Genomic DNA, 26817 nt, shown 5'->3' with positions numbered 1-26817 from the left:
TCAAAACAAAAACTTTATTAAGAATAACAACATTGTTTTTTACATATTTGTAAATCTCTTCAATGTCTGGCTGGAAAGAAGGTAGCTGAATTCTCTTGTCTCCTGCATTCACTCTGTTATATCATACAGCATGTTGCCTTTGGAAAACCACATCATGCACCTGTGGGAGAAGAGAATGAGAGTGGAAAGGGCAAATAACTTCTTAGTACTATTACAAACAAAAAGTTTTAAATTCAGGACCCCAAAAGTATCTCGAGAAACCCAGGCATGCCCAGACCATACTTAGAAAACCATGACCCCGTAGGTAGTTTAGGTGTAGGAGAGAAATTTTTAATGGACCTTGTTTTTCAAGGATGGATTCTGCTCCATACACTCCAAGGGCCCCACACTGGTCATATCATTTCTGGCAGACCCAGAATGCCAGTCTTGACTTGGTCACATCACACTCTTGAGGGGCAGTAATTTCTACATGGACCACTGCATCTTTGGCCCCATGACCACAATGGTACATAAATGATCAGAATTTTAGCAAGGCAAAGGCTTGTGGCAGGAAGTATTAAGGAAAGCCATATATTATTTTTACAATAAAATATTTTCATTTGAAACAATTCTTTAGTTAAAAATTAAATACCATCCTTAGAAAAAGATAAATCAGAAACATCAGTAGTATCAGCCAAACATTGCCTACTGAAGGAGCTCTTCCCAGTGACTAAAAAATTCCAAACCATTTGTAAGGCCATCAGCAATGTACAAAAAGTGGAGGAGCTGGTAGCTGAGAAACTCCGTGTATGCCAGGGCCAGTGGCGAGTCCACCCTTCCACGAGCTACCTGTGTCAGAGTGGCCTAGTCTTTTACCACTTAGCAGCTGTGTTCATGAAGAGTTATGTGATTATGAGCTAGCGTTTGATGTAGGTCTTTCTACGGAGAAATATTGAAATGATTATGAGTATCATTTCATGATATGACCAGACAGTGACTTCTCCTACTTGTTATAAATTAATAAAATAGCTATCTGATTTTAACATTTTTTTAATACTTCTATTGTGTCAAGAAGCTTAAAACTGGAATAGGCCAAGAAAGGCATCTAACAGTCATAACTCCTCTGGGAGCTGCAGAATACCTGAGAGGCTCACATCCCCTTCTTAAAGTTTCTTTAATCATGCCTCATACCTTTTACTCTACCTCCCTGGGCACAAATGACTAGACTAGGGATAGGTACTTCTTCTCACCAATAATCTATACTGCCCTGACTCAAAAGATCTGCCCCATACAGACAGACCTTTTAGAGAGGATGGTGAAGAGTTGAATCAGTCAGTTCTTCTCTCTGGGGAAACTTAAACAGTAAACTTAGGAAAAGTCAGTTATCAAGAGCTAGCTCATTCAAAGTGGCATGGGGAATAGTTGTTTCTGTATTGGTGACTGCCACTAAAAGAGAAAGCTACAGTGCCTTCTAAGTCACAAAGCTGCTGGCGAGTACTAGAACAAGCAGAAGATGTGAGATGCCATTCTGTCTCCATGAGGCCTGAAAATGCATCTGTTCTTATTTTGCTTTCTTTAATTAAGAAACATATTTTTGTTACTACAACTTGTAACAGCATAAGCCACGTGACATTGTAAGCTCTATGAGAGAGTGGAAACAATTAGCTAATTACCATCCTTCACATTATAGCGACAAGTACTTAGGTTTAGAACAGGCACCAGAAACCAAAAGGCCTACCCAGGCATGCAGGTAACATATATGAGTGCAGCTAGCCAGGTGTAAGAGAAATAAGGAGGATGCTTTGTTTTATTAAAGGGAGAAGTTGCTCTCCAACTTGGATCATTAATACCATTCAGAAGTACTGAATTTCCAAGTTGTTAAGTAAGGTAAGTCAAGTGCTTAATATATGCCCATTACATTGCAAGAGCTCATTAATATTCATTATTATTATTTTATATCAGTTACAGTCATCATCAGCAATTACACATCTATAGTAACAAACTAAGAAAATGAAACTACTTAGCAAATCCACGTTTTCTAATTCCTTAATATATATTTATCTCACAAAATTTTTGTCCATGCTTTTTAAAATGTTTGTCCAATTATAATTGGTTACTTAATTGAATCATGAAAACCCTAAAATTTTAGGTATGCGGACTCTACTGGTTAACTTTCTGTTAGATTGTTTCTTTGGTTTTGGGGAAAAAGATCGTCTACCCATTTTTTGGTTTTTCTAGTCTATGTTTTCCCTGAGTAATTACCCCCATAAACACCTTCAGACATTGCCTCTCAGACAGAAATGTAGATTGAACATAATGTCATTTTCTCCAAGTGGGCTTAGACCTGTAATCAGAGACTGCCAGTTCTGATCAGCTCTTTTTTTAAAGAAATCAGTCAGTTTTCTAGCCTTTGAATAATTGGTACAAACAATGAAGTTTAGCTTTAAAATGAGCAAAGTGCCCATGTATAAAAAAGCAGCATAGTAAAAAATTTAAAAAAATTAAAAAATAAAAAAAAAAATATATATATATATATATATATATATATACATACCTGCAGAGCATGTAACCATAACTCACAATTCCAAGTTTTACAGGGGTAGAGACTGATTGTTTTTTAAAAATATAGACAAAAATAAATACAAAAAAAATAAAATAAAATAAAATAAATAAATAAATAAAAATATAGACAGAGAGGAGTTCATAATCAAATGAAAGTAATAGACTTACTGTCTGGGCTTCTTTCCATTTTAACAACTACTATGAATTATTCTTATGAATTAATATTAAGAATTTGTGGTATATGCAACATATTCACAGCACATCTAAGTCTCAAAGTAACTAAGGCTGTGTTAATATCATCTATTCAAATCCTGTTTTCTACCGAGGGACAGAGTAATGTACGGTGAACAGCACATATGGATTTTGGAGTCAGGCTGACCTGAATTCAAACTCTGTCATGCTCATTGGATCCGTATCTTTGGTAAGTTCCTTCACCTCTTGGAGCCTGTGTTATTGAATCTAAAGATGGGGACAATCAGGCTTATTTTATAAAGCTCATAGGAAGATTATACAACATAACATAGAAAAAGTGCCTCTCTGACATCTATCATTTAACAAATGTTGAATAAACGTTATTGTCTTGCTTCCTTCCATCCCACTGTTCCCTAGCAGAATGCGGGAATCAGTACAACTTCACACACATCTCAGAAGATAAAAGGAGAGATGACTCGCATGTCCTTAAACACGACACTGAAAGTGAAGGATCTTCCCTCTTACTCCCCGAGTAAGCACATCTGTGCTGCCCCTTCCATTCGTGGAGACCTGTCTGGAGGGCCCAGATGAGTTCATTTATTTGCTAAGTCACTTCTTGAACAAATACTGTGCCTTATACATGTGAACAAATACATTTACCAAGCACTGGAGATACAGGAAGTAGATGACAGCCGCTGTCCTCCAGGCTCGTGTTTCAGGCTGAGACAGACTCAACTTTAAGTACCATTTCCTAAGGTGCGTTTTACAGAACACCAGTGTCACATGTCAACAGATTTTGTAAGAAAACCAAATGTAGGGGAAATTGGGGGAAAGTTTCTAAAGGTTCTTTACAATGGAATTTTCTAGAACCAATAATGTGTTTGTGGCTATAGAATGCAATGTTTCTATTTAAGCACATAACTGGTTTTTCAAGGTGGCATCTCTAGATGTTTCTCAAAACACACTTTGGTGAGAACAGACCTATCATGAACTTGGGGAGCCCCCTTTCCACCTGCCTCTGCAAGACTTGGAAGGAGGCAGGAGGGAAGGCAGGTGTCCTTCCCACCGCCCCATTCCAGTCCTCACTGTTGGGGTACAAGTCTGCAGGGGAGAGCCGGAGGCTTTGGACCCAGACTAGATTAGAAATTCATTCCACAATTTACCTGTGGTGTCTTGAGCAATTTGTGAAAGCTCTTTGGTGCTCATTTCCATCTGAAAACAATGGGAATCATAATCACAGCTGGCCCTGGGGTTTTTGCGAGTAATAAATTTAACAATACAGGGAGAGTGCCAGGCACAGAGTAAAAGTCGAACCCAATACACAGTATTGCCCTTCCCCCTTATTTTATGCTACAGTTTATTATATCCTGGAAAGTACAACCAGTCAGCTGCTCTAACGAGCAAATACTTGTGCTTGATCACATGGGCTTCCCCTGTTACTCCGCCTGCAGTTTTGCACCCCTGCACTTCTGTGCTCCAGCCAGAAACGCTGAGACAGACGCTGCATCCTGCCTGCCTGACAAGTCTGGCTGCTTTCTGGGAGAAGTTGTTCTTACATTTGTGGGTTAATTAGTTTAAAGTCTTTCACTTTTACCACATCAACTAAAAGTTACCTTGCTCTATCTAAAATTAAGTAAAATCTTCCAAACTTTATTCCTGAGACTTTTATGGTCAGTCAATTCTTTTTAACTTTTTATGACATTTAACCCAACACTTCACACACACCCAATGAAAAGCAGGGTTGCAGAGTCACAATAAAATTTTTTATTGTACAATCATTACTGTAATCCATGTCAGTCTACAAACAGTTGAAATATACTTCCCAGTAATAAAAATAAATACAAAGAATTATGTGAGACATAATTCATGTACATTATATAATATCATAATTAACATTATATCATAGAATTTATATCACATATATTACACTATATATACCCAATAATGGTTCATTCGTTGGGGTCATCAGAGAATGTGCTACTCCACACAAGTGAATTTTCAGGTTAATAAAGTTTAAGGTTGACCCACTTCCTATTCTACTCACCCTAACTAACTTAGAAAGGAGATCTAGAATGCAGGAAAGAAAATGGAGAGATGTGAAGGGAGGGATGGAAGCCTGCATCACAAATTTAGAGCAGTGTGGACAGCCTGGCCCTGTGGTGGGGATCAGAGCCTCACCCCTGCCCAGGGCAGCAATTGCGGATTGCCGCTGGAGCCTCTCTCCCCCTCCTCCCGCCCCCGCCCTTCCTCCTGGGTCGGTGCAGATCCCAAAATTTATAGCAGGGGAAGGGCTGCAGATGGGGTAGGGCTGGAGAGGTTGGGTGAAAGAAACTAGAGGTATCTTGGATTAGAAATTTTTGTGGCTTTTAGTCTATAGTTACTGACTCAAAACTGAAATATTGGAGGCATTCGATCTCAGGAGTCTTTGAGGCTTAGTGTGAGCTTCGGGGGCATGGGTAGGCCTTTGGAATGTGCCAAGAAGAGCCTCAGGAAATTGCTTGACGGGGCTTGTTCTAGGTTCCAATTGTAAAGAAAGAGGGGTAAAAAGAGCCTCAACACTTCCTTCTGGCACACCAAGCCGCTCTCCAGGGAGGGAAAGGGGTTGTAATTCAGGATCAGCACTCTGTGCCCACCAGAATACTGTTTGTGTTTGCCCTAGAAATTGATAAGGGTAAGGAATTCCAACATGTTTCATTATTTTAAAGGCAAAACATCTATAGTTTAACTTCCTCATTTCTTTACTTATTTAATGATAAAAAAAATAATCTAACCTGATTTTAATGACACAGTGACCATTACAAACACCCATTTCTATGAAAGCAGTGAGAAATAGATTCTATCTCAAGTGTTCACAGACTCTTTTTTGTTTTTGTTTTGCTTTACCTTAGTTCTTAGACTCAGCTATTATTTCAGGTGGCTGTAAGTGTTTCAAAAATTAGAAATCTTGGTTTTTCTTCTTGGAAGATGGATATGGTAATAACTGAGACAACAGTGAGGTAAATTAGCTTCTCTTTGTTCTGCATGTTAAGTTAGCTAAATTCACTATGTTTGAAACCATGATTATATCACATCCAACCAACTGGGTACATTTTTCACTAGATTCCCCGTATCATTCAATCTCAGTTAGTTTGCTTTCTTCCACCATCATGCAATCAGCTCTTTTCTTTTAATTGGTCACTCCTTACATACGGAAAGGTCTTTCACCTTATAATGTCAGTCTATATTCTTTATTTTCTGCAATCCTAGATTTAAAATTCATTTCCTGCAAGAATGCTTCTATGATTAAGTCTGTCTCATTCTAATAGCCTCTCTCTTTGACATCCTTTTAATATTTATGCTAAATCAATAATAATTTGCATCGGTTGTATGCTTACAATAAGCCAGGCACTGTTCTAAGAACTTTATTGCACTATTTCATTTACTTCTGTGCATATTTCTTTATTTGTGCTCTTTTACAGATGAGGAAACTGAACCTGAGAATGGTGGCGTAACTTGTCCGAGACACACAGCTTGAGAATCATAAATCTCTATCCCAGCCTGATCAGTCTGACCCCAGAACCACATTCTTAGGAACTAAGCAATCCATACCCTATCTTCTTTTACGTGGTAAGATATTTCATAATAAGGCTCATGTCAGTTCATGTATCAATGTCATATACAGTTTCTTTAACCAGACTAATGTTTTTTGAGGAAAAGAAGGGTGAGTGTTCCTCTTTACATCATTTATATAATGTGGGAGATAAGATGGAAAGGGTGAACTAAAATGTTAATTTGACTGTCTGGTACAGGAGATAAATTTTACACTAGAGCCTTAGGAATCCTTAAAAGTTTGGGGGCAGGGCAGTAAAATGCTGAAACCAGTACTTAAGATGATAAATTCAATCTGAGTACTCAGGAAATTGGAGGAGAAAGAAACTAACAGGTAAACATCTGAATAGACAATAATCCAGGATAGAGAGGAAAGGACATTATATGTAATACGATGGTCTGTTCATGACAAGCTTTTAATAAACATTCTTGAACAAACTCAGCAGTTAAGTGAGTAACACCAGACTTGTTTCCTGTATTGCTTTCCACTTATGTACGTTAGAAACTTCTCCTGGGCAAGGCAAAAACTTACCATTGCTACTGTAAAACTGACTCTGATGTCAGCATGTAAGGTCTATGTGTGAACAGTTGAAATCATACTGTCTTGTTTCGTGGTCAACTCATTCTTCCAGAAGTCTTCTAAACTGGGCATATAATGGGTATCAACTGGCAGATGATAATAATCCTGAAAAGAAACAAATGAATCGCCTTGTTTTAATTTTTTTTTTTTACAGGGACAGAGAAAGTCAGAGAGAGGGATAGACAGGGACAGACAGACAGGAATGGAGAGAGATGAGAAGCATCAATCATCAGCTTTTCGTTGCGAGACCTTAGTTGTTCATTGATTGCTTTCTCATATGTGCCTTGACCGCGGGCCTTCAGCAGACCGGGTAACCCCTTGTTCAAGCCAGCAACCTTGGGTCCAAGCTGATGGGCTTTTGCTCAAACCAGATGAGCCCATGCTCAAGATGGAGACCTCGAGGTCTCAAACCTGGGTCCTCTGCATCCCAGTCCGATGCTCTATCCACTGCGCCACCGCCTGGTCAGGTTGGATCACCATTTTAACATACAAAACAAGTGAGTGTTTTACTTGATAAAACGCCAAGCACTCTATCCATTACACGTATTTTTGCAACAATCTCCCCTGTTTGGAAAGGATTGATGCCAAGTGTGTTTACAGTTAGAATTATCAGGTGTGTGTCTTGGAATCCACCATGCAAAAAAAAAAAAAAAAAAAAGGCATGAAGGGCAGGAAATGAGCTCAACCTGACTCCAGTAAATATATGTGAAATATACTATGTAAGAAATTATTGTACAATATAAAGCCTTTACATGGAAGGCATTTTACATACAATTTTTAATCTCTGTCAAATTACATTAAACATGGTGAGAGTTCTATTTGTTATATAACATTTTTTATAATATATGCTTTCTGATACATAGAACATACATACAAATTAACAAGAATATCAATTTCCCTGTGGTTAATAAGCAAAATCATGAAAAATTTACAAAAGTAGAAACCTAGGTAGTCAATAAATATGTGAAGAAAATATTTAACCTTGATAATGCACAAAGAAATATAAATTATAACACTAAAGAAATACTGCATCATATCTATTAAGTCAGCTTTACGGAGTCGCCTTCTCTGACATGACCACACTCTCCGCCCTCATTCCCTTGCACTGAGACTTAATGTGTGGCACTCAGTCAGGTTCTTTCCCTGGACACTAACTACTCAGAGATTCACTCAATTGCCAAGTATTGATTGAGCATCTTGGCAAATCTCATTCTTCCTTCAAGGATGAGCATAAATCTACTTTCCTAATACCTGACCCAAAAAGATTTCTCCAACCTCAAAACTTTTATAACATTTTTTGCCCTGGCCGGTTGGCCCAGCAGTAGAGCGTCAGCCTGGCGTGCGGGGAACCCGGGTACGATTCCCGGCCAGGGCACATAGGAGAAGCGCCCATTTGCTTCTCCACCCCCCCTCTCCTTCCTCTCTGTCTCTCTCTTCCCCTCCCGCAGCCAAGGCTCCATTGGAGCAAAGATGGCCCGGGCGCTGGGGATGGCTCCTTGGCCTCTGCCCCAGGCGCTAGAGTGGCTCTGGTTGCAGCAGAGCGATGCCCCGGAGGGGCAGAGCAGCGCCCCCTGGTGGGCAAAGCGTCGTCCCTGGTGGGCGTGCCGAGTGGATCCCGGTCGGGCGCATGCGGGAGTCTGTCTGACTGTCTCTCCCCATTTCCAGCTTCAGAAAAATACAAAAAAAAAAAAAAAAACTTTTATAACATTTTTTAATTAGCGAAGTTTCCCAACCTCTCCACTATTGGCATCTAGGACTGTATAAGGTGGGTATTTGGGGGGGAGGGGCTCCTCTGTTCGTTATAGAATGTTTAGCAGCACCTTTGGCCTCTACTCACTAGATGCCAATAACAAACCCCTCTTTCCCCTCACTCCCCACCACCAGCAAATTATGACAACCCAAAACATCCTTCATCTCCCAAAATCTCAAAATGTTCCCTAAGGGGGCAAAATCATCCCTGACTGATGAGGACTAGACTTACTATCGTGAGCATGTCATACGTTATATAAATGTTTAATCACTACGTTGTACACCTGAAACTAATATAATACTGTATGACCACTGTAATTATTTTTTTTTAATTTTCCCTGATTGAGAATCACTGTTCTGTAACATTCATCCATGTGAGATCATGTCTTCTGATATTAGACATGATTTTTAATTATTGTTGATTTGTTGTATGATTTATTAACTTCTGTTATATATCTTTCTTCTTTGAGTGAACATCTGACAAGTTCCTTATACATAGGCGTATTGTTTTTGTATCTGCCAATGTCTTCTGTCATTGGGTAATTAATTTATTTTGGCATAGTTTGTGACAGCACGGACTCTGGAGCCAGATGCCTGTGTCTAAACACTGGTTCCACTGCTTACTGTTAACTTCAGGCAACTTACTTCACCTCTCCACAGTTCAGTTTCATCAGGTATAAAAGGAAGGAAAGAGTATTTTCTTCATAAAATTCTTGTGAGAATTTTTTAAATACATATATGTAAAACATTAAATAATGCCTTCTCACAATAAATACTAATCAAATATTACCTATTATAATGAGCATAGAACAACAAAGGATGCAACTTAGTAAAATGGATGATTTTTGCCCCACAGGAATGTTTTTTATGTTTGAAAGGACATGAAAAACATATCCAAAAACCTGGAAGACCACATGCAGGATGAAATGTTAAAGAACTGTAACAAAAAAGGTATTACAATAATATAGTGTCTGAATGGTTTTCAAATGGCTGACAAGTCATTGGAATTCAGAGAAGAAAAAAACACAAGAGAAATGAAAAGGTGGGGGAAGGAGTCACAAAAGGGTAAAATTTGAGTAGAACTTGAAAGAAAGTTGTTGTGAAGAAGTAAGAAAAGAGTCTAGAGAGAGAGGAAGTTTCAACCAAAACCCCAGGAAGAGAGAGACCATGACACATTCTGAGGAGAGTGAGTAAACAATTCTGGCTGGAGCAGAAGGTTGAAAAGGATATGTCAAAACAAAACAAAACTCCAAGTCCTCATTTTGTCATGGAGAACAGATAGACCTATAAGCAAACAAATCGTTCCAATACATTTTAGTTAGTTGTAATAGCTGCCATTGATGCCTGGAACAACTCCAGTCAAGGCCCACAGTCTACTATGAGGCAAGTTTTCTGCATGCATGTTTCTTTATTTCACTAATAACAATAATAACTCATGATCACTGAACATTTTTTTCATACCATATAGTATACAGAGCCGTTTATGTTTATTATTCTTAAATTAAAATAATGCACCTGACCTGTGGTGGCGCAGTGGATAAAGCATCAACCTGGAATGCTGAGTTTGCCAGTTCGAAACCCTGGGCTTGCCTGATCAAGGCACATATGGGAGTTAATGCTTCCTGCCCTCCCCCTTTCTCTCTCTCTCTCTCTCTCTCTCTCTCTCTCTTCCCTTCCTGCAGCCATGGCTCAGTTGGTTCACGAGAGTTGGCCTCGGCACTGAGTATGGCTCCATGACCTCCACTTCAGGCACTAAAAATAGCTCAGTTGCAAGCATGACACCAGATGGGCAAAGCATTGGCTCCAGGCCAGGGTTGCCAGGTGGAACCCAGTCAGGGCAAATGCAGGAGTCTGTTTCTCTCACTTGGAAAAAAAAGGAACAAAAATGTTTTGGAATGGAGCAGTAAAATGCTGAATACAATATTTAAGATGATAAATTTGGTCTTGATATGCTGGAAATTGGAGGAGAAAGAAACTAACAGGCAAACATCTGAAACACAATAATCCAGGACTGAGTGTGAAGGACATTTAAAAAGGTGAATGTAACATCATCTATGATTTTTGAACATTTGACTTAAGAGCAAGACAAGACATCTAAACCTACCAAACATCATTATTAAGAAGCCATAATCATGCTCATAAACCATAAAAGACATACACAAACTCCATTTCTCCATTTAGCAATCATTAGGAAGCCTTATCCCGTGGATTTAGTATTTATTTCCATGCAAAGGCAATGCCTCCCATCAGGTCCTTGCTCTGCCCTCCTTGGAGCTCATAGACTTAAATGCCAGTCCTCCTCCTTCTATAACACACACACACACACACACACACACACACACACACACACGGTATATTTGTGGTCTCCTGTTTTATGTAGTTTCTCCCACAAAATAAAAAAAAACCATCCCACTTATTGAGCACCCGTTGTATAGCAACTGCTGTATCTTCGTCATCTCACCAAGTGCCCAAAATAAGCCTGTGTACTAAATGATTATCCTTCTATTACAAAAGAAGAAACTGGAGCTTAGAGAAATCAGGAGACTTGACCAAGCACCAGAACTGAAATAAAGAAATAGAGAGAGGAAGAGAGAAAGAGAGAAGCCAAAAATAGTAATTTTCATTTCAATAACATTTTGCTGTTATAATGGGAATACAAAACGTATTCCCATTCTTTATTTCTCTGTATCCTAACAATAATTATTTTATCAATGGGAAATAGATTTTTTTTTAGAGGCAGCTTCTTGAATAACATTATTTGAAGCTTTTAGGTCTACACCTAAGTATGAAGACATATTTCTTTCATAATACCAGCTTCCTCCATGTTCCCTGTAATTGGCAAGATCCCTACATCTCTAGAGAATGTACTGACTCATCCCTTTTGAAGAAACTACTCTTAAATGCTTACCCCTCCCATGTCTGAAATTGCACCTTTGGAAAGACAAGGAGGGTCAGAGAAATAACAAATGCAGCTGAAGTTCAACTCATGACCAAGACATCCTTATCTGCTCATGGAGAAAAACCTATCCAAGTTCATGTTCGCCTTTTAAGCAACACAAATGCCTGAAAAGAGGTCTGTCTAAAGAGAGAGCTAAGAGTTGTGCCCATTGACTTGATTGGTTCATGGAGAATGCTCTGATTTATGGCTCTTTCCCCCCAAAGAACATGCACCAAAGGTCTACCTGAAGTGATTCTTCCAGAGGTCCAACTAAATTTCTTACAGAAGTTTGGCTATCTCTAGTGTAATATGTAGGAAATTGGGGGACGGGGATCATAATATGATTTATCTTATATTTTCCTCCACTCTTTCAAGCCCAGAAAGTTATTTTAGTGTTTCCTTCTCGACTGTGCGTGTGTGTTGAGAGAAAGGGAGTTACTTTAACCACAACAAACATGAGGGTGGAACTCTTGAGAATGTTGGCACTAGGTTACTAGCGTTATCTGCAGATAAAAACCTGCACAAAACAGATAATGGTGTAGCATCTATTTTAGGTGTATTTCCCCCCAGTTCACCAAAATGATTGTCTTCAGGGTTTACGTCTATTATTCCTTCATTGTCTTCCCTGCAATCAAGTTCTCTGAATAAATACAGGGGTTGAGTTACAATTAAAAATAATGAGACTCTACTGGGCCGATGTCCTTGCATGCAGTAAAAGGTGTGGGCTAATTGCAGGAGCAGAGTTTGGGTGGTTTCTTTCCCCTATTTTGCTTCACTTTGATTGGTGGGTTGGTACTTTAAATAAAGATTTCAGTTCTACCCTGAATGAGAGGTACAGAGCGAGTCCCAGACACACACAGTCCAGAAAAAAAATAATTAATCTTCTTTTCTTAGAACTAACTTGGTTGGCATCACCAGGCCCTGAGAGCACAGTGCAGGCCAGCATTGAAGGTAAAATGTGATTTTATGATTTCCATGTGATTCCTGTAAGTTTTTTCTTCCTATCTCTAGGCAGCTTTTATAAAGAGGAATTATCTTCACTTGTCACCGGAAGCTGAATAACAGCTTATTGTAAATGATTAGCAAGTTGCAGAGAAGATCTGCCTTGTGCCCTTCCAGCTAAAGAAAAAGAAAAAAAAGACTTATTTATGAACCTTTTCTTATTATTTGTGATTATGAATGACAGTGCCTAATTTATAAAGGAATTCAAAGATGAACAAATCTCTTGGCTAAACAGACTTTCATTCATGTAAGGGTAAAGAACTTTTTGAACTTATAAAATGATTTTAAAAAGATAATTTATTTTAGAAAAAGAAAAACTCAATTTTGAGAAACACTTTCCATTAACATTATAGGAAATGTAAGCATTAAGTTTATTCTTATTTTTAAAATATAGGTTTGAGTTATGTGGGTAACATAAACAGAGAATGATATACCCCATAAGTCTGCAAATAGAGGTTTATTATGAATTATTATTGTCTGTATTATATTTCCAATTCATTTCAAAATTTACTATGGAAAGAAACAAAGTAAAACCTCCTTAAATGGTACTAAATAGACCAAAATTTCACAGAGTAGAAGGAATTTTCAAGTTCATATTTTATTTTACAAAATATATCATAGCAGTTACAGAATATGCATGAAAGTTGTTCCTGCATGTCTATTTAGGTTGTAGCTACACGAAAAGTACTTAGCTGTTTCCTAATTGCTTGTCAATTTTTTCCAAAAGCTAGTAAATACAGATCATTTCTTCAGCAATGTATAGCTTTCCATTTTTGCTTTTGTTTTTGTTTTGAACCTGGTTGTTTTGGAAGATGAGAGACTCAGCTCATTTGAAGAATCGTCGTTCAACCATTCTAAAATAAAAATTTATCTGATTTAATTTTCTGTTTCAGATCCCACTATTCAAAATGAAGAACCTGATACTGATCTTGTGCCTCCTGGAAATGAGTTCTGCAGTGCCGGTAAGTCAGTCTTCTAGAGCGTGTTCTCAAAGGGACATTGCTGGATACCAAACAATGCTGAGGACTGTGAGCTGAGAGCCCATGCACAGACTCATTTGCATTAATCCAATGGTATAATTTGTCCTGAGACAACAGTCATAGTTGCCCAGATATCAGCCTTACCATCCAAAAGCAATAAGTCAAACATAATTTCTTTATTCAAAAAGGTATTGAAAATATTCCAAAGACAATTTCTAAATCTCCTTTCATTCATTCAAAAATAGGAGACTTGTGTTGTCTCTACAATGCCAAGGTACAATTTTCTTAAAACTACTTGCTACTATTATGAAATTGAAATGGAAAGAGAAAATTTCTCCAAAAAAGTGAAGTAGATTTTCTTCATTTTTAAAAGAACACTATTAGCCAAATTACTGTGGCTACAAAACTGAGCTAGTAACTAATCTATTTGAAGCTAGTAATTAGCCAACAAGTGTTTCTTGTAGGGAAGATATTGTGTGACCAAGAGCTGAAGTTTCTTAAATCTAAACATGCCATGGCAATAGGGCTAATTGTATGTCACAGTCACATACCTGGTCCACTCTATCATATACTGTGATGATTTCATAAGAATACAATTCTTTTGAGCACTGAACTACTTAAGCCAAAAGCATGAGACTCTGTTTTCATGAGGACTTTATTCAGCTGCTATTTGCTTTTGGCAAATAATGAATAACACCTGCCATGCACAGCAATGTGATGAACATGAGTGATGCCGAAGGAAATATGACATGGTCTCTTGTCTGGGAAAGCCTAGTCAGCCTCAAGTAAACTTTAAAATATTTCAGTTTCTTGAGAAAAAAGGTTAGTTATTTGGGTTTCTTAAAGTTGAACATTTTGAAGAAAGGGGATGAAAACTGTTTACAAGGATGAAACCTCAATTCTACAAATAAAATGTTTCTAGCCCTGGCTGGTTGGCTCAGTGGTAGAGCGTTGGCCTGGTATGCAGGAGTCTCGGGGTTCGATTCCCGGCCAGGGCACACAGGAGAAGCGCCCATCTGCTTCTCCACCCCTCCCCCTCTCCTTCCTCTCTGTCTCTCTTCCCCTCCCGCAGCCAAGGCTCCATTGGAGCAAAGTTGGCCCGGGTGCTGAGGATGGCTCTATGGCCTCTGCCTCAGGTGCTAGAATGGCTCTGGTTGCAACAGAGCAACGCCCCCTGGTGGGCATGCTGGGTGGATCCCGGTCGGGTGCATGCAGGAGTCTGTCTGACTGCCTCCCCGTTTCCAACTTCAAAAAAAAAATCAGGTTTCTATTCTATTGCCAGAAGCATGTAGGTTTGTCAAACACACAATAAAACCGACCTCAAGTTTGTCCTCTTTACTTTTTGATAGTACATTTTAAGAATATAAAGTACTTTCAGCCCTGGCTGGTTGGCTCAGTGGTAGAGCGTTGGTCCAGTGTGTGGAAGTCCCCGTTTCGATTCCTGGCCAAGGCACACAGGAGAAGCAGCCATCTGCTTTTCCACCCTCCCCCCTCTCCTTCCTCTCTATCTCTCTCTTCCCCTCCAACAGCCAAGGCTCCATTGGAGCAAAGTTAGCCCAGGTGCTGAGGACGGCTTCATGGCCTCTGTCTCAGGCACTAGAATGGCTCCTGCAGAAACGGAGCAATGCCCCACATGGGTAGAGCATCGCCCTCTGGTGGGCATGCCGGGGTGCATGCGAGAGTCTGTCTGCCTCCCACTTCTAACTGGAAAAATACAAAAAAAAAAATAAAGTACTTTTACTTATCTATTTTGTTGCTTTATTTTACTTCTTATGTGACTGTCAAACTAATTTAAATTTTGCTTCTAAAGCAACATAGCATTTAGATGCAGACAAAGAGTAGGTGATTTCTGCAGGACCAAAATTGTTAAATAGTATGTTAATTCCCCAAATATATAATTTAAATCATTCTTCTTTCTGCCCAAAACTTGAAGCTACTGGGGTAATAAACCAAATGGTGGCCCCTTGGCTATACCTTCTATTTCCAGTGGGTATGGAATTTTCTCACCAAAGAGAACTCAAAATTATTCTTACTTCCCGTTTAGGTGTTTCCTCAGCAGCCTGGGACACCGGGCATGGCTAGTCTGAGCCTGGAGGTATGTATTGTCAGAGCATTTACTTTTAATTTTTACATTTGCATACTCCTGATGGGGAAGAACCAGACAGGCTGCTTCTCTGTGGCTGTCCTCTTATGTGGTTCTAGAAATTTATGACATTTATTGAAGCCTTGTTTTATAATTTTACTTTACTTTTAAATTCTCAGGTGTTTTAGACATTTAAACATCATCTGTATGTGAATCAAAGTAATACTATTATTTAATACCTAATATATATATGTTAACATAATTACTACATTAATATAATTACTATATTAATTCAAATACATTGCTCTAAAATCACAAACGGTATATATATATCATATAGTATTGTATATTATAAAGTTCTCATGAAGAAAATTTACCTTATGAAAATCTCAACAAAATGGAACTGTCTAACCATATTAATAGAATATATTGACAATTACAAATAGAAAGATATTTATGAAATCATATATTTTTCACAAGACCTTGCAAAATGTATTCATATTACAACAGTCTGAGGGTGAACAGTGCCTAAATTGTCTAGATGCCTATTTCACGAGCAAGCTAATTCCACTGAGTTATTTTTTCTCAATTTCTAGCTTAAATTCAATGCAAAGAACTCTAAACTTCTTCCCATTAAACTGAAATCGACTTTCTGTTAAATTGTGGGTTTTTCTGACAACCTATCCAAATACCATTTTCTCCAAAATCTTTTCTGTTTTTTATTTTGAGGGCTTTTTTGTTTGGGAGGAAGATGAAGGTTATCTTATTTTATTTTGTTTTGTTTGCCTATTTTATCAAATTCCTCTTCAGGTTGAATTTTAAAAGACAAAGTTAAAGGGGGGAAAAGAGGCAAGGAAACAATGTCCTCAGGTTTACATTCATGTTTCAGTTGAATGAGCTATTTTCCCATGTATCAATGTGACCGCAATTAAATGATGCTTTTTCTCTCTTAATAATAAAAAGCAAGCTCACTACCATGATGCAAGTAATAACAACGATGGCGAGACCACTTTCAACATTTCTATTTTTCAGTGATAATTAATGTCTATTCTATTTTATTCAAATTGATCCAGTCTAAACTATGCTAATAATATATGTTGATATATCATTTGTGTTGTACAAGAAAGGAGCATATGTGATAAACATTAACCCACTTTTATTTTCTTTACAGACAATGAGGCAATTGGGCACCTTGCAGGGATTAAACATGCTTTCTCAGGTAACCTTATTTTCAGATATCTCTTATTGCAAGTATCATATTAACTGTTATGATAGCAGTGGTATTAGCAGCAGCCTTGTCATTTATAAAGTATATTTTATAGGCAATATATCCTAAATATTGGAAGAAAAAATGAGTAACTGAGATAACCTAAAATGAAATAAGATTCTGGGGTGGGCGGGCAGGGGTAAATAAAAAACAATGTTGATTTTTCATTAGTAAAAAAAACTTTTTTTTATTATCAATGTTATTACACATCCCAATATATGAGTGCTTAAAAAGCTAAATCTCAAACAAGTTTATGAGGATATTATAGTCAGGCTCAGAATAGATGTTAAGTCTGCTGAAGAGAGTGTTTATCTAGCTGTTTTGAATTAACCAATATCACTCTCACTTTTGCTATCTCTACACTTTCTGTGGATCTTTTAGAAAATGAAAACCAAGTTTAAGCCAATATTGAAATGAGAGTGTGTCTCTCTTTCTTTTTCCTCACGTGTCTTTAGTATTCAAAATTTGGCTTTGGGAAATCATTCAATTCTTTGTGGCTGAATGGTCTCCTCCCTCCACACGCCCCTTTCCCATGGATGAGACCACGGGAACATGAGACTCAACAGGTAAGTTAGTTAGTAACGTGTTTGAAAGCTCAAGCTTTAAAATCCTCCCCTACTTACATTCTCTAAGTTGTCATATATACCCACAGACATGGAAGAGTAATAAACAAAAATTATCCAGGTCCCAAATACATCAAAACTTGTAACTCTTTATAGTACTTTAGAATATTTAAGATAAAATTGTCTTAATTTTCAACCCATTTGACCATGTATTTCAAATAAGAAGATATAGACAGACTCCCAAATATGAGACCTATGTTTAAAATAACAGCAATAATAATAAACTATCCTCAAAATGGAAACAGGCTAAATTCCAGGCAATTCTCATTTTAATTAAGATTTCCCAAATAATAATTAGAAAGCATATTTAAAATGATGCCAAAGTCCTGGTTAACACATCATGAACCCTATAGCAATCAATAAATGCACCAACTAACTTTAACCATTATTTTATTAGGTACTTGAAAAACAAAACAAATTTTAAATTGGGAATGAAAGTGAAGATATTAAAGAATGGATCTGCGGCTCATGGAATTTCAGATCTGACTGGGAAATAACACAAGAAATAACATATTACAAGGCTTTACGTTGTGACATATAAATAATAAGTGAGGAAGAAGAATGAAAACCATACTAGTTTAGAGATGGGCCGTGTTGCTGGCAATCAATTTAAAAATAATAGGGAGCCATTTACCACAGATCTTTTTTTTTTTTTTTTTGGTATTTTTCTGAAGCTGGAAACGGGGAGAGACAGCCAGACAGACTCTCGCATGCACCCGACCGGGATCCACCCGGCACGCCCACCAGGGGGCGATGCTCTGCCCACCAGGGGGCGATGCTCTGCCCGACCAGAGCCACTCTAGCACCTGGGGCAGAGGCCAAGGAGCCATCCCCAGCGCCCGGGCCATCTTTGCTCCAATGGAGCCTTGGCTGCGGGAGGGGAAGAGAGAGACAGAGAGGAAGGGGGGGTGGAGAAGCAAATGGGCGCTTCTCCTATATGCCCTGGCTGGGAATCGAACCCGGGTCCCCTGCACTCCAGGCCGATGCTCTACCGCTGAGCCAACCGGCCAGGGCCCACAGATCATTTTAAAGATCAACAAAACATGGTTGTTTTAACAGGAACTTCTATGTCCAGGTGGCCTCGTACAGCAGGTAGCATCGCCCACCAAATCACATTTGGTAGGACAGGACATTATGTTAATGGTGACTGTTTCTCCTCTTTGTTTCCAAAATGGACTCCATGGTGCAGAAATTTGATTGGTATTTTAGTTAATTACTCTTTCTCCCTTCATTAACTCAAAAAATATATATATTAAGTATTTGTCATGTGCCAGGCACTTGTTAGGAGCTATGTTAAGTCCTGGGACTATAAAAATAAATAAGATGTATTCTCTCTCAGTTGACTGAAAAGAGACTGATAACAAATAACTATAATCCAGTGAGAAAGTGGTAAATGAGATGCATAGAGGCAACTAGGAGAATCCAGAGGAGGAAACGACTTATTCTACAAAGAAGTTCACAATGCTTCCTATTTTCATGAGCGGACTCTTCCAAGTAGAAAGTTCCCCAGGCTCTTTGCTTTAGAAATTCTAGACACCATCGTTCAGTGAGCCATTGCTTCCTGACACTTTTTCAAATTTCTCTGCAGTATGAATATTCTTTGCCTGTGCATCCCCCACCTCTTCCATCGCAGCCATCCCTGCAGCCTCAACAGCCAGGACAGAAACCTTTCTTCCAGTCCGCTGTTGTCACCACCATCCCGGACACAGCCCAGAGGGGAGGACATCAACCTCCACTTTACCAGGGACAGCCACCCTTGCAGCAAGCAGAGGGGCCAATGATTGAACAGCAGGTGGCACCCTCAGAGAAGCCACCAAAGATGGAGGTATGTAATTTCTTTCTCTGAACTCAGATCAGGATCACTACTAACTTAATGAAAAGAAAAAGAAAACTGATTTGCAGAGCATATTTAAATAATCAGAATTTTAGGGTATAATGCATGAAAATACAAATATGTTTTTAAGCAGTTGCCATATCTGGGAGTAGAACATACGTATTCATTCCATGAGAAATGGATTCTAAAAGATCCTGTGTCTATAAAGTTTGGTTTCTTAGTTGCAAAAAAAAATAAAAGCTTTCGGAGAAAATAGGGAATCAGACAAATCCAGGCTTCCTATCATCAGGGTTCTCTTCACTGTTGGAAGGACAGAGAAGAATAATTGATTCCTCAGCATTGCAAGTAGTAGTTTGCATTATTATCTCTCTATTGGTAGTAGAGAAGGCAACTCTGAAAAAGTGCCTTGCAATAATGTAGAGAAAAGAGTGATGGACAGAAAAGAAATGTACCGTGTAACTTGTGTGCTGCAGACATTGAGCATTCCCCCACATCATCTTGACTACAGACCTATAAAGATAGAGATTTTAAAAAAAAAAGGAAAAGACAGATTTCAAGAGGTTATAAAACTTCCCAACATCACTTAAAAATTAAGTGGCAGAGTCAGGATTCAAACCACCCTGGCATGCTCTGATTCCGAAACTCAGTACTTTCCATTTGTGCAAGACAAAGCAAACCCACGATAGACATGCTGTATCTCCCTGCCTGCGCACTTGAGTTATGTCAGTAAGAGGCAATTGTAATCTCTTAGTTTATAGCCCTCAAAACTAATGAAAGTGAAAACCAGAAAGCTTATTTGAGACTGTTCTATCACATTCATAAATAATAGTGTGTTTGATTTACTTTGTCTGTTTTGATGGTTTAGTAATTTTAATATTTATCTGTAATGCAGCTACCAGGAATTGATTTTGCTGGTCCACAAGGTCCATCAGTAAGTACAGATCACAAGGATACTTTCTTGGGGAAAATATCTCTATCTTTTAAGAAAGAAGAATAAAACTTTTAAATTGCTCTTTTTATTATAGATATGAAGTATAATGAGTTCCTATGTTTTCTTAAATATTAGATACTTCTTTGTTAGATGAAGACATCTGAAAATGTGTTTTATGTCACTCTTAGAAATGGTTGTAATGGGCAGTTTTCCTGTGTTGTAATAAATATAAATTATTTATTCTATTTTCTATCACTTAAAGCTGTTCTCAATAGCCCAGTTGATATCTCGGGGACCAATTCCACAAAACAAACCATCTGCAGTAAGTTTTTCCTTAATACCACTTTTCTGTTTGTAATTTATTTAAAACTTCTTCTCTTGGAAAATGCATTTTATGATAATTCTTATATTTACATTTAGCTTTATCCAGGAGTGTTTTATATGTCCTATGGAGCAAATCAGTTGGTAAGTCTATATTCTATAAAAACTGTCATTTTTAATTAAATGTTACCTTCAGAGCTAAAATTATAAAACCCAGTCCTCATACAATAGATTCCAAATTCTCGGAATTCCTAAGATAGCAACTAAAATGGCAAGGAGACACACTTTCTATTTGGATAATTCTGGCCACACACACACAAAGCATTAAATAAAAGGTAAATTTGCCATCTGAATTATCCAAAGTGATTACATGTATCCAAGAATTCTCATCCCGCCACTTTACTCTGCCTCTGAACGCAGCATTAATATAAAGATTTAAGGAGAAACTCAATGACTTTGAACTTAGCTACAGTAGGAGTCAGCTGGTTCATAATATGATGCAATGTTTCTTTCTTAACAGAACGCTCCCACCAGACTTGGCATCATGAGCTCAGAAGAAATGGCGGTGAGTGATAACTTCAAACTCTTCTAAACGTAGTGTCCAGGGAGAACAGTCAAAGGTGATTGGCTATGAAAGTAGCCAAGTATACAGCCTATGTCTCAGATTGTTCTGCTCCAAAACCAAAAGCTTGATTCTGAAGCAACAAACATTTCATCACGTTTTCCAAATGAACATTTTTGAGAGGTGACCATTCTTAAGCATAGGGTTTTGCCCCATCTTGACTATGGGGAAAGGAGAAATATCTCTTGAAAAGGTCATCATTGAATGATAAACATCTCAAACCAAAAAATATATACAAAGTTCTTGTTTCTTCTTGGACTATTTAACCCCTCAAAACAAATTCAACAACATCACAAATTATTTTGACCTCAAAACTGAGATGTCAAAAAGAAAAAGAAAATCAACCAAGCTTAAAATTTGATTCTAATACCCTGACCAGGCAGTGGTGCAGTGGGTAGAGCATCAAGCTGGGACGCATAGGACCCAGGTTCGAAACTCCAAGGTGGCTTGAGCACAAGCTCACCAGCTGGAGCACAGGGTCGCTGGCTTGAGCATGGGATCATAGACATGACCCCATGGTTGCTGGCTTGAGCCGAAGGTTACTGGCTTAAGCAGTCACTTGCTCTAATGTAGCCCTCCAGTCAAGGCACATATGAGAAAGCAATCAATGAACAACTAAGATGTTGCAATGAAGAATTGATGTTTCTCATCTCTCTCTCTTCCTATATGTCTGTCCATATCTGTCCCTCTCTCTGTCTCTGTCACAAAATAAAATTTGAATCTTATAAAATTGAAAGTATATTAATAAGTTAATTCAAGTATATTCTTATTCTGTTATCATTATCTATGCATATTACAACTTTATAATGTGGATTCAATTAGACCTACACAATTTGTCTTTTTCTCTTGGAAATTAAACATTACATCTATTAGAACACAAAGCAAAACAAAACCATACTGAATTAACAAATCATTAGCAACTACAGACAGATCTCATCAATTAATAAATACACCCACATATTATCACTGAAAGAAAATTTGTGTCTCAACATTGAGTGCGTTCTGTGAGATAGACACATTGAAAGATATGTTAAAGGCAAAATAAGCAAGTGTCCTGTTCTCAGTGAACTTACAGTCTAATGAATGGAAAAGATCCTGTGATAAGGCTCTCAGCTCTCTAAGAGAGGAAAAGGAAGGGGCCGTTTAGCCCAGTCAAGGGATTCAAAGTGCCACCAAAAGCTAAGAGTGGAAAAGCCAAGTAAAGGTAAAAAGAAATTGTATCTATTTAACACCAACACAGCTATTTGAAATTTCAAGAAAGTGTTCATTATTATCTTATAATTTTAATTAACTTATTTACATTCTGACTCATATTCAGAAGCTTTTGCTGCAGCTTATGAAAAACACAATAAATGTAACCCAAAATATTAAAAATAAAGTTTTAAATAAATCAAAACTGTGAAGAAATGAGACTACAGATATGTAACTTACAGAGCCCTGAACAATTGGTGTGAATAGCTCAAGATTTTGGTTTTGGAATTCTAGGCAGCAAAGGAAAAAAAAAAGAAACAAACATGTTCAGTTCTAGAATGCTAACTTCCCAAAGGAAAATAATATTTTAGTTTCTCCAGAGACATCAAGCTTTTTTTAAATATACATTTATTTTTTTTAAAAAAATGTCTTACCTGGGGCTTCATTCCTTTGAGGATACTGAGAAGTGTTATTGACAGGATCCTCCAAAACAGGGGTCCCCAAACTTTTTTCACAGAGGACCAGTTCACTGTGCCTCAGACCGTTGGAGGGCCGGACTATAAAAAAAACTATGAACAAATCCCTATGCACACTGCACATATCTTATTTTAAAGTAAAAAGACAAAACTGAAATAAATACAATATTTAAAATAAAGAACAAGTAAATTTAAATCAACAAACTGACCAGTATTTCAATGGGAACTATGCTCCTCTCACTGACCACCAATGAAAGAGGTGCCCCTTCCGGAAGTGCGGCAGGGTCCAGATAAATGGCCTCAGGGGGCCGCATGCAGCCCACAGGGCCATAGTTTGGGGACCCCTGCTCCAAAACATCCGTCAACAAACTCAGGAAAGGATCTGCTCTTGTTTGTTTGTTTTATGATGGCATTGCCCATTTCAGCTGCTTTTTTTTTTTAATTACATTCAAATAACCTTTCGTTTGTAGACGTGGTTCTGCCCTCCTTCTCTCATACCTACCTTTTCAGCCAGGTGTGGCAAAGGGTGTCCATCTCCCCTGCAGAGAACTGGGCTTCTCCCACCCAGGAAGGTGCAGAACTCTCTCCCTTGTATTTCAAAGCCAGTTTAGGGAGAAATGTGTTTACAAGCTGTCAGCCAGCTCCCTGTTCCCTATCAGTTTTATAGTTTCTCAGTGAATCTGACCAGGCATAATTGCATGGCATAGTAATAGTATGTGATAACGGTGTCTTTGGTAAACGATTTTTTTCCAGGGAGGCAGAGCAGGCCCAATGACCTATGGAGCCCTGTTCCCAGGATTCGGAGGCTTGAGGCCGAACCTTGGAGGGATGCCTCTCCACCCAAGCCTAGGTGGAGACTTTACTCTGGAATTGGACTCCCCGGTTGCTGCAACCAAAGGCCCAGAGAAGGGAGAAGGAGCTGGGCAAGGTTCTCCCGTGCTGGAGGCCACCCCAGCCAATCCCGAAGACCCAGCTCTCCTTCCAGAAGCAGTGGTGCCCAGTGCCCTTGGAGGGCTTCTTGCTCTACCGAAGGGCAATATTCCCAGCCTGGCCAGGGGCCTTGCAGGGCACGGCCAGGGATCCTCCGGGGTGACCCCAGCAGCTGCTGACCCACTGATGACCCCTGAATTAGCTGATGGTTATGAGCCCTACATTTCTGATATGACCACACCCTTGGGAGAAACAACCATGGATACCACAGAGACCCCAGACACAGAGCAAACATCAGTGCCAGGAAGCAAGGCCCAGCAGCCCCATATTATGCAGGATGTGTGGCATTTCCAGGAGCCCTGAGAGCCTGTAGGATCAGCTACTTCCTGTATGCACAGATCCCCAGCTTCACCCCGTGGCCTTTTCCCGAAAGCACTATTCCCCTTCCTCAGCAAAGGCATTGAAAGTGCTCTGCATGTATTAATAAATACAAGTGGCTAGAAACAGAGTAGGTCCCCTTCTTGCTTTCATTCTCTCACTGAAATAAAATGTGTCGATAGTCTCTGTGACTTAGAAATATTCATCTCTGCATTTGGAAAATCACTGTTTCTTAGTTGTCTTAGGCATTACAGAGTTTCTCTTACTAGAATGATGCTGTTATATCCAGAAAATGTGACACTGCTTTGGAAATTTTTCTCTAAGCAAAGGCACATATTCTCAGAGTTATAAAATATTTCATTCAAATGTTATTAAATGGGGATCGGTGGACAATCCCTGACTGGTATCGCTGGGTTTGGTATGTTGGATTTTACATTCTCATTTGTAGACTATTTTATTTAACCTAGTAAAAACCATCTAGTCTATTTTAAATAAAGAATTTTTCTCACTGAAAACATCAGGAAGTATATGTTTATTATTTACATGTATTAAAGCAGTTAAGAAAAGCATGCTCATACCCTACCTTTGCTACTCTTTAACTTTCTTTATTCAATTTATTCATTCGTCATGGAAAGCTTGTTGAGTATCCATCGATGTCTTGGGTACTATACTAGGCAACAGGGACACAGTCCCTTTCCTCAGAACTTACAGTGGACATTTTTGACAAATAAACAGACAACCACAATAATAGCAAAAACAGCCACTCTGGGCCAAGCTCAAGTACATGACAAACCACATTATCTCACAGCAGCATGGCAAAATAGACCATTCCAAACCCAGCACATGTGTGAAAAGTGCTATGCAAAGGCCAAGTACCATGTGAGAATTAGCTCAATCCTAGCCCCCTACCCCATTCTCTCCACTGCCTCCAAGTGGCCCAGCCCACGTCTTAGACTCCACAGAACTCAGACTCCCTATGAAGATCCTAGGGATGAAGGAAAGGTGCCTGCGGAGCATTCTGACATGGGACACTTTTGGAGACTTAGCAGGAGCATGCAGCCACCACCACCCCTTGTCTCCCTCTCTTCATTCAGGTGGAGCTCTGTGACCCCCACTCTGCAGCTAGAGCCTAAAGAGGCATGCCGGAGTTTACGATTCAGTTTGTGACCCATAGCGGCTCTTGCAAAGGAGCAGGGTAGGAGAATGACCTCCACTGAGACGCACCTAAGCAATCCCTACCCTCTCCTAAAAAGCAGTATGCTAAAAGACATACAAGTAGATGTGGGTTTACCCCTTGACATCACACCTAGCCATTTGTGAGTCTTTGGAAGCGAGACTTACTCTCTCTGCTCCTGTGTTTTCACTTTTATGATGGCCCTACAACCCAACCCACTCACATGGTCGCTGTGAGCACTGAATGTGATAAGATACACAAATAATATTGCTGAATCGTAGTCGTTTCCTTTTTATCTTGCTGATCCTTTTCATAAAGACAACTAGCAAAACAGCAGCAGGAACAATGGAAGAATGGATTTGTTCCCTCTATCTGACTAATTTGTGCTTTTCTGTTTACACACCCTATACTGCCCTGCTGATCCTTCTTAGTAATTTGAAACACGCATTTTTTAAATCACATGTGCTGGTTTCCCTGATGAATGTTATCATATTAAGGGCTCAGAGTTGGCCTCTGCTATTGACAGGCTAGGCACTTAATAGTGTTGATAGTTAGATCTGTTTTGACAAAGGAGGATACCATGTTGTTGAGTGCTTGAATAACCTCTGTCCCTGCCACCAATACACTTTAAACAGTGACCCACAGAGCAAACACCAAAGTGGCCAGGGAAAAAAGCTAAATGTCACCCAAGGGCTGGGGGAGATCTTAATCATTGAGAATTTTCAGGTTTCCCTCTAGTGGGTATTTGCATGAAACACAAATAACTTCATACCATATCCTATTCTGAGAGGTCTAGGAGATAGCCTGCCTTCTGGACCACCTTATTCCTAACCTATCAATTTTATTTTAAAGTCCCTGACCAACTAACTAATCTGGTACTGACCCTGAGTCAGTAAAATCTGTATCTCAGGCAATCTCTCCTTCCACTCAAAATAGACAACCAGACATGCTATTTACAGTTCTGCCCACTGAGTGGGGTTGTGGTCTATTAACTGTCTATTGCCGGCTGATTCCAGCATCCATACAGAAATCCATGAACCAGGCACACACCCTTTTCTTTCCATTAGTTAATCACAGGTAGCATAGCCACATAATTGATTCTTTAAACCGAGACACCTGCCAATGTAATAAATGAATGCTGAACAACAGGTATAAACCAGTAGAACTTAGAAAAACCCTGTGCATCTGATTATTCTAATCATATGGAATTCCCCATGAAGCCAAATAAGGGGAAGGCATCAAAGTTATAAAGAGGAAGTACACTAAAATTTAAACTACTTGTTTATGCAATTTACTAGAGTCTTCTAGACTAGTGTCATACCTATCATTTTAACTTAAAATGGAATGCTTCTGGTTATATTCAGTTTTATGGTTGAGTGGGTGTTCTATTACCTAGTTAAAGATGGGCAACTCAAAT

At 38.8% G+C, this 26817-nt stretch overlaps 1 protein-coding gene and 1 long non-coding RNA gene across 2 annotated transcripts; one reads left to right on the top strand and one right to left on the bottom strand.

Moving 5' to 3' along the window:
* LOC136338469 (uncharacterized) lies at positions 1-22999 on the bottom strand. The gene is made up of 3 exons (XR_010731965.1): positions 22877-22999; positions 6854-7006; positions 1-160 (listed from the first exon to the last, which is right to left on the bottom strand). It is a non-coding gene; the product is annotated as an uncharacterized lncRNA (long non-coding RNA).
* On the top strand, positions 12519-24462 carry AMBN (ameloblastin). The gene is made up of 11 exons (XM_066280879.1): positions 12519-12539; positions 13484-13552; positions 15615-15665; positions 16825-16872; positions 17376-17486; positions 19132-19368; positions 20270-20308; positions 20571-20630; positions 20729-20773; positions 21150-21194; positions 23672-24462. Exons 2-11 carry the CDS (start codon positions 13499-13501, stop codon positions 24209-24211), a joined length of 1230 nt encoding a protein of 409 aa, XP_066136976.1. The 5' UTR covers positions 12519-12539; positions 13484-13498; the 3' UTR covers positions 24212-24462.
* Positions 24463-26817: the final 2355 nt, after the last annotated feature.

The sequence above is a fragment of the Saccopteryx bilineata genome, chromosome 5 (genome assembly GCF_036850765.1).
Source record: "Saccopteryx bilineata isolate mSacBil1 chromosome 5, mSacBil1_pri_phased_curated, whole genome shotgun sequence".
NCBI lineage: Eukaryota > Metazoa > Chordata > Mammalia > Chiroptera > Emballonuridae > Saccopteryx > Saccopteryx bilineata.
This window is presented reverse-complemented; position numbering and strand designations above follow the sequence as displayed.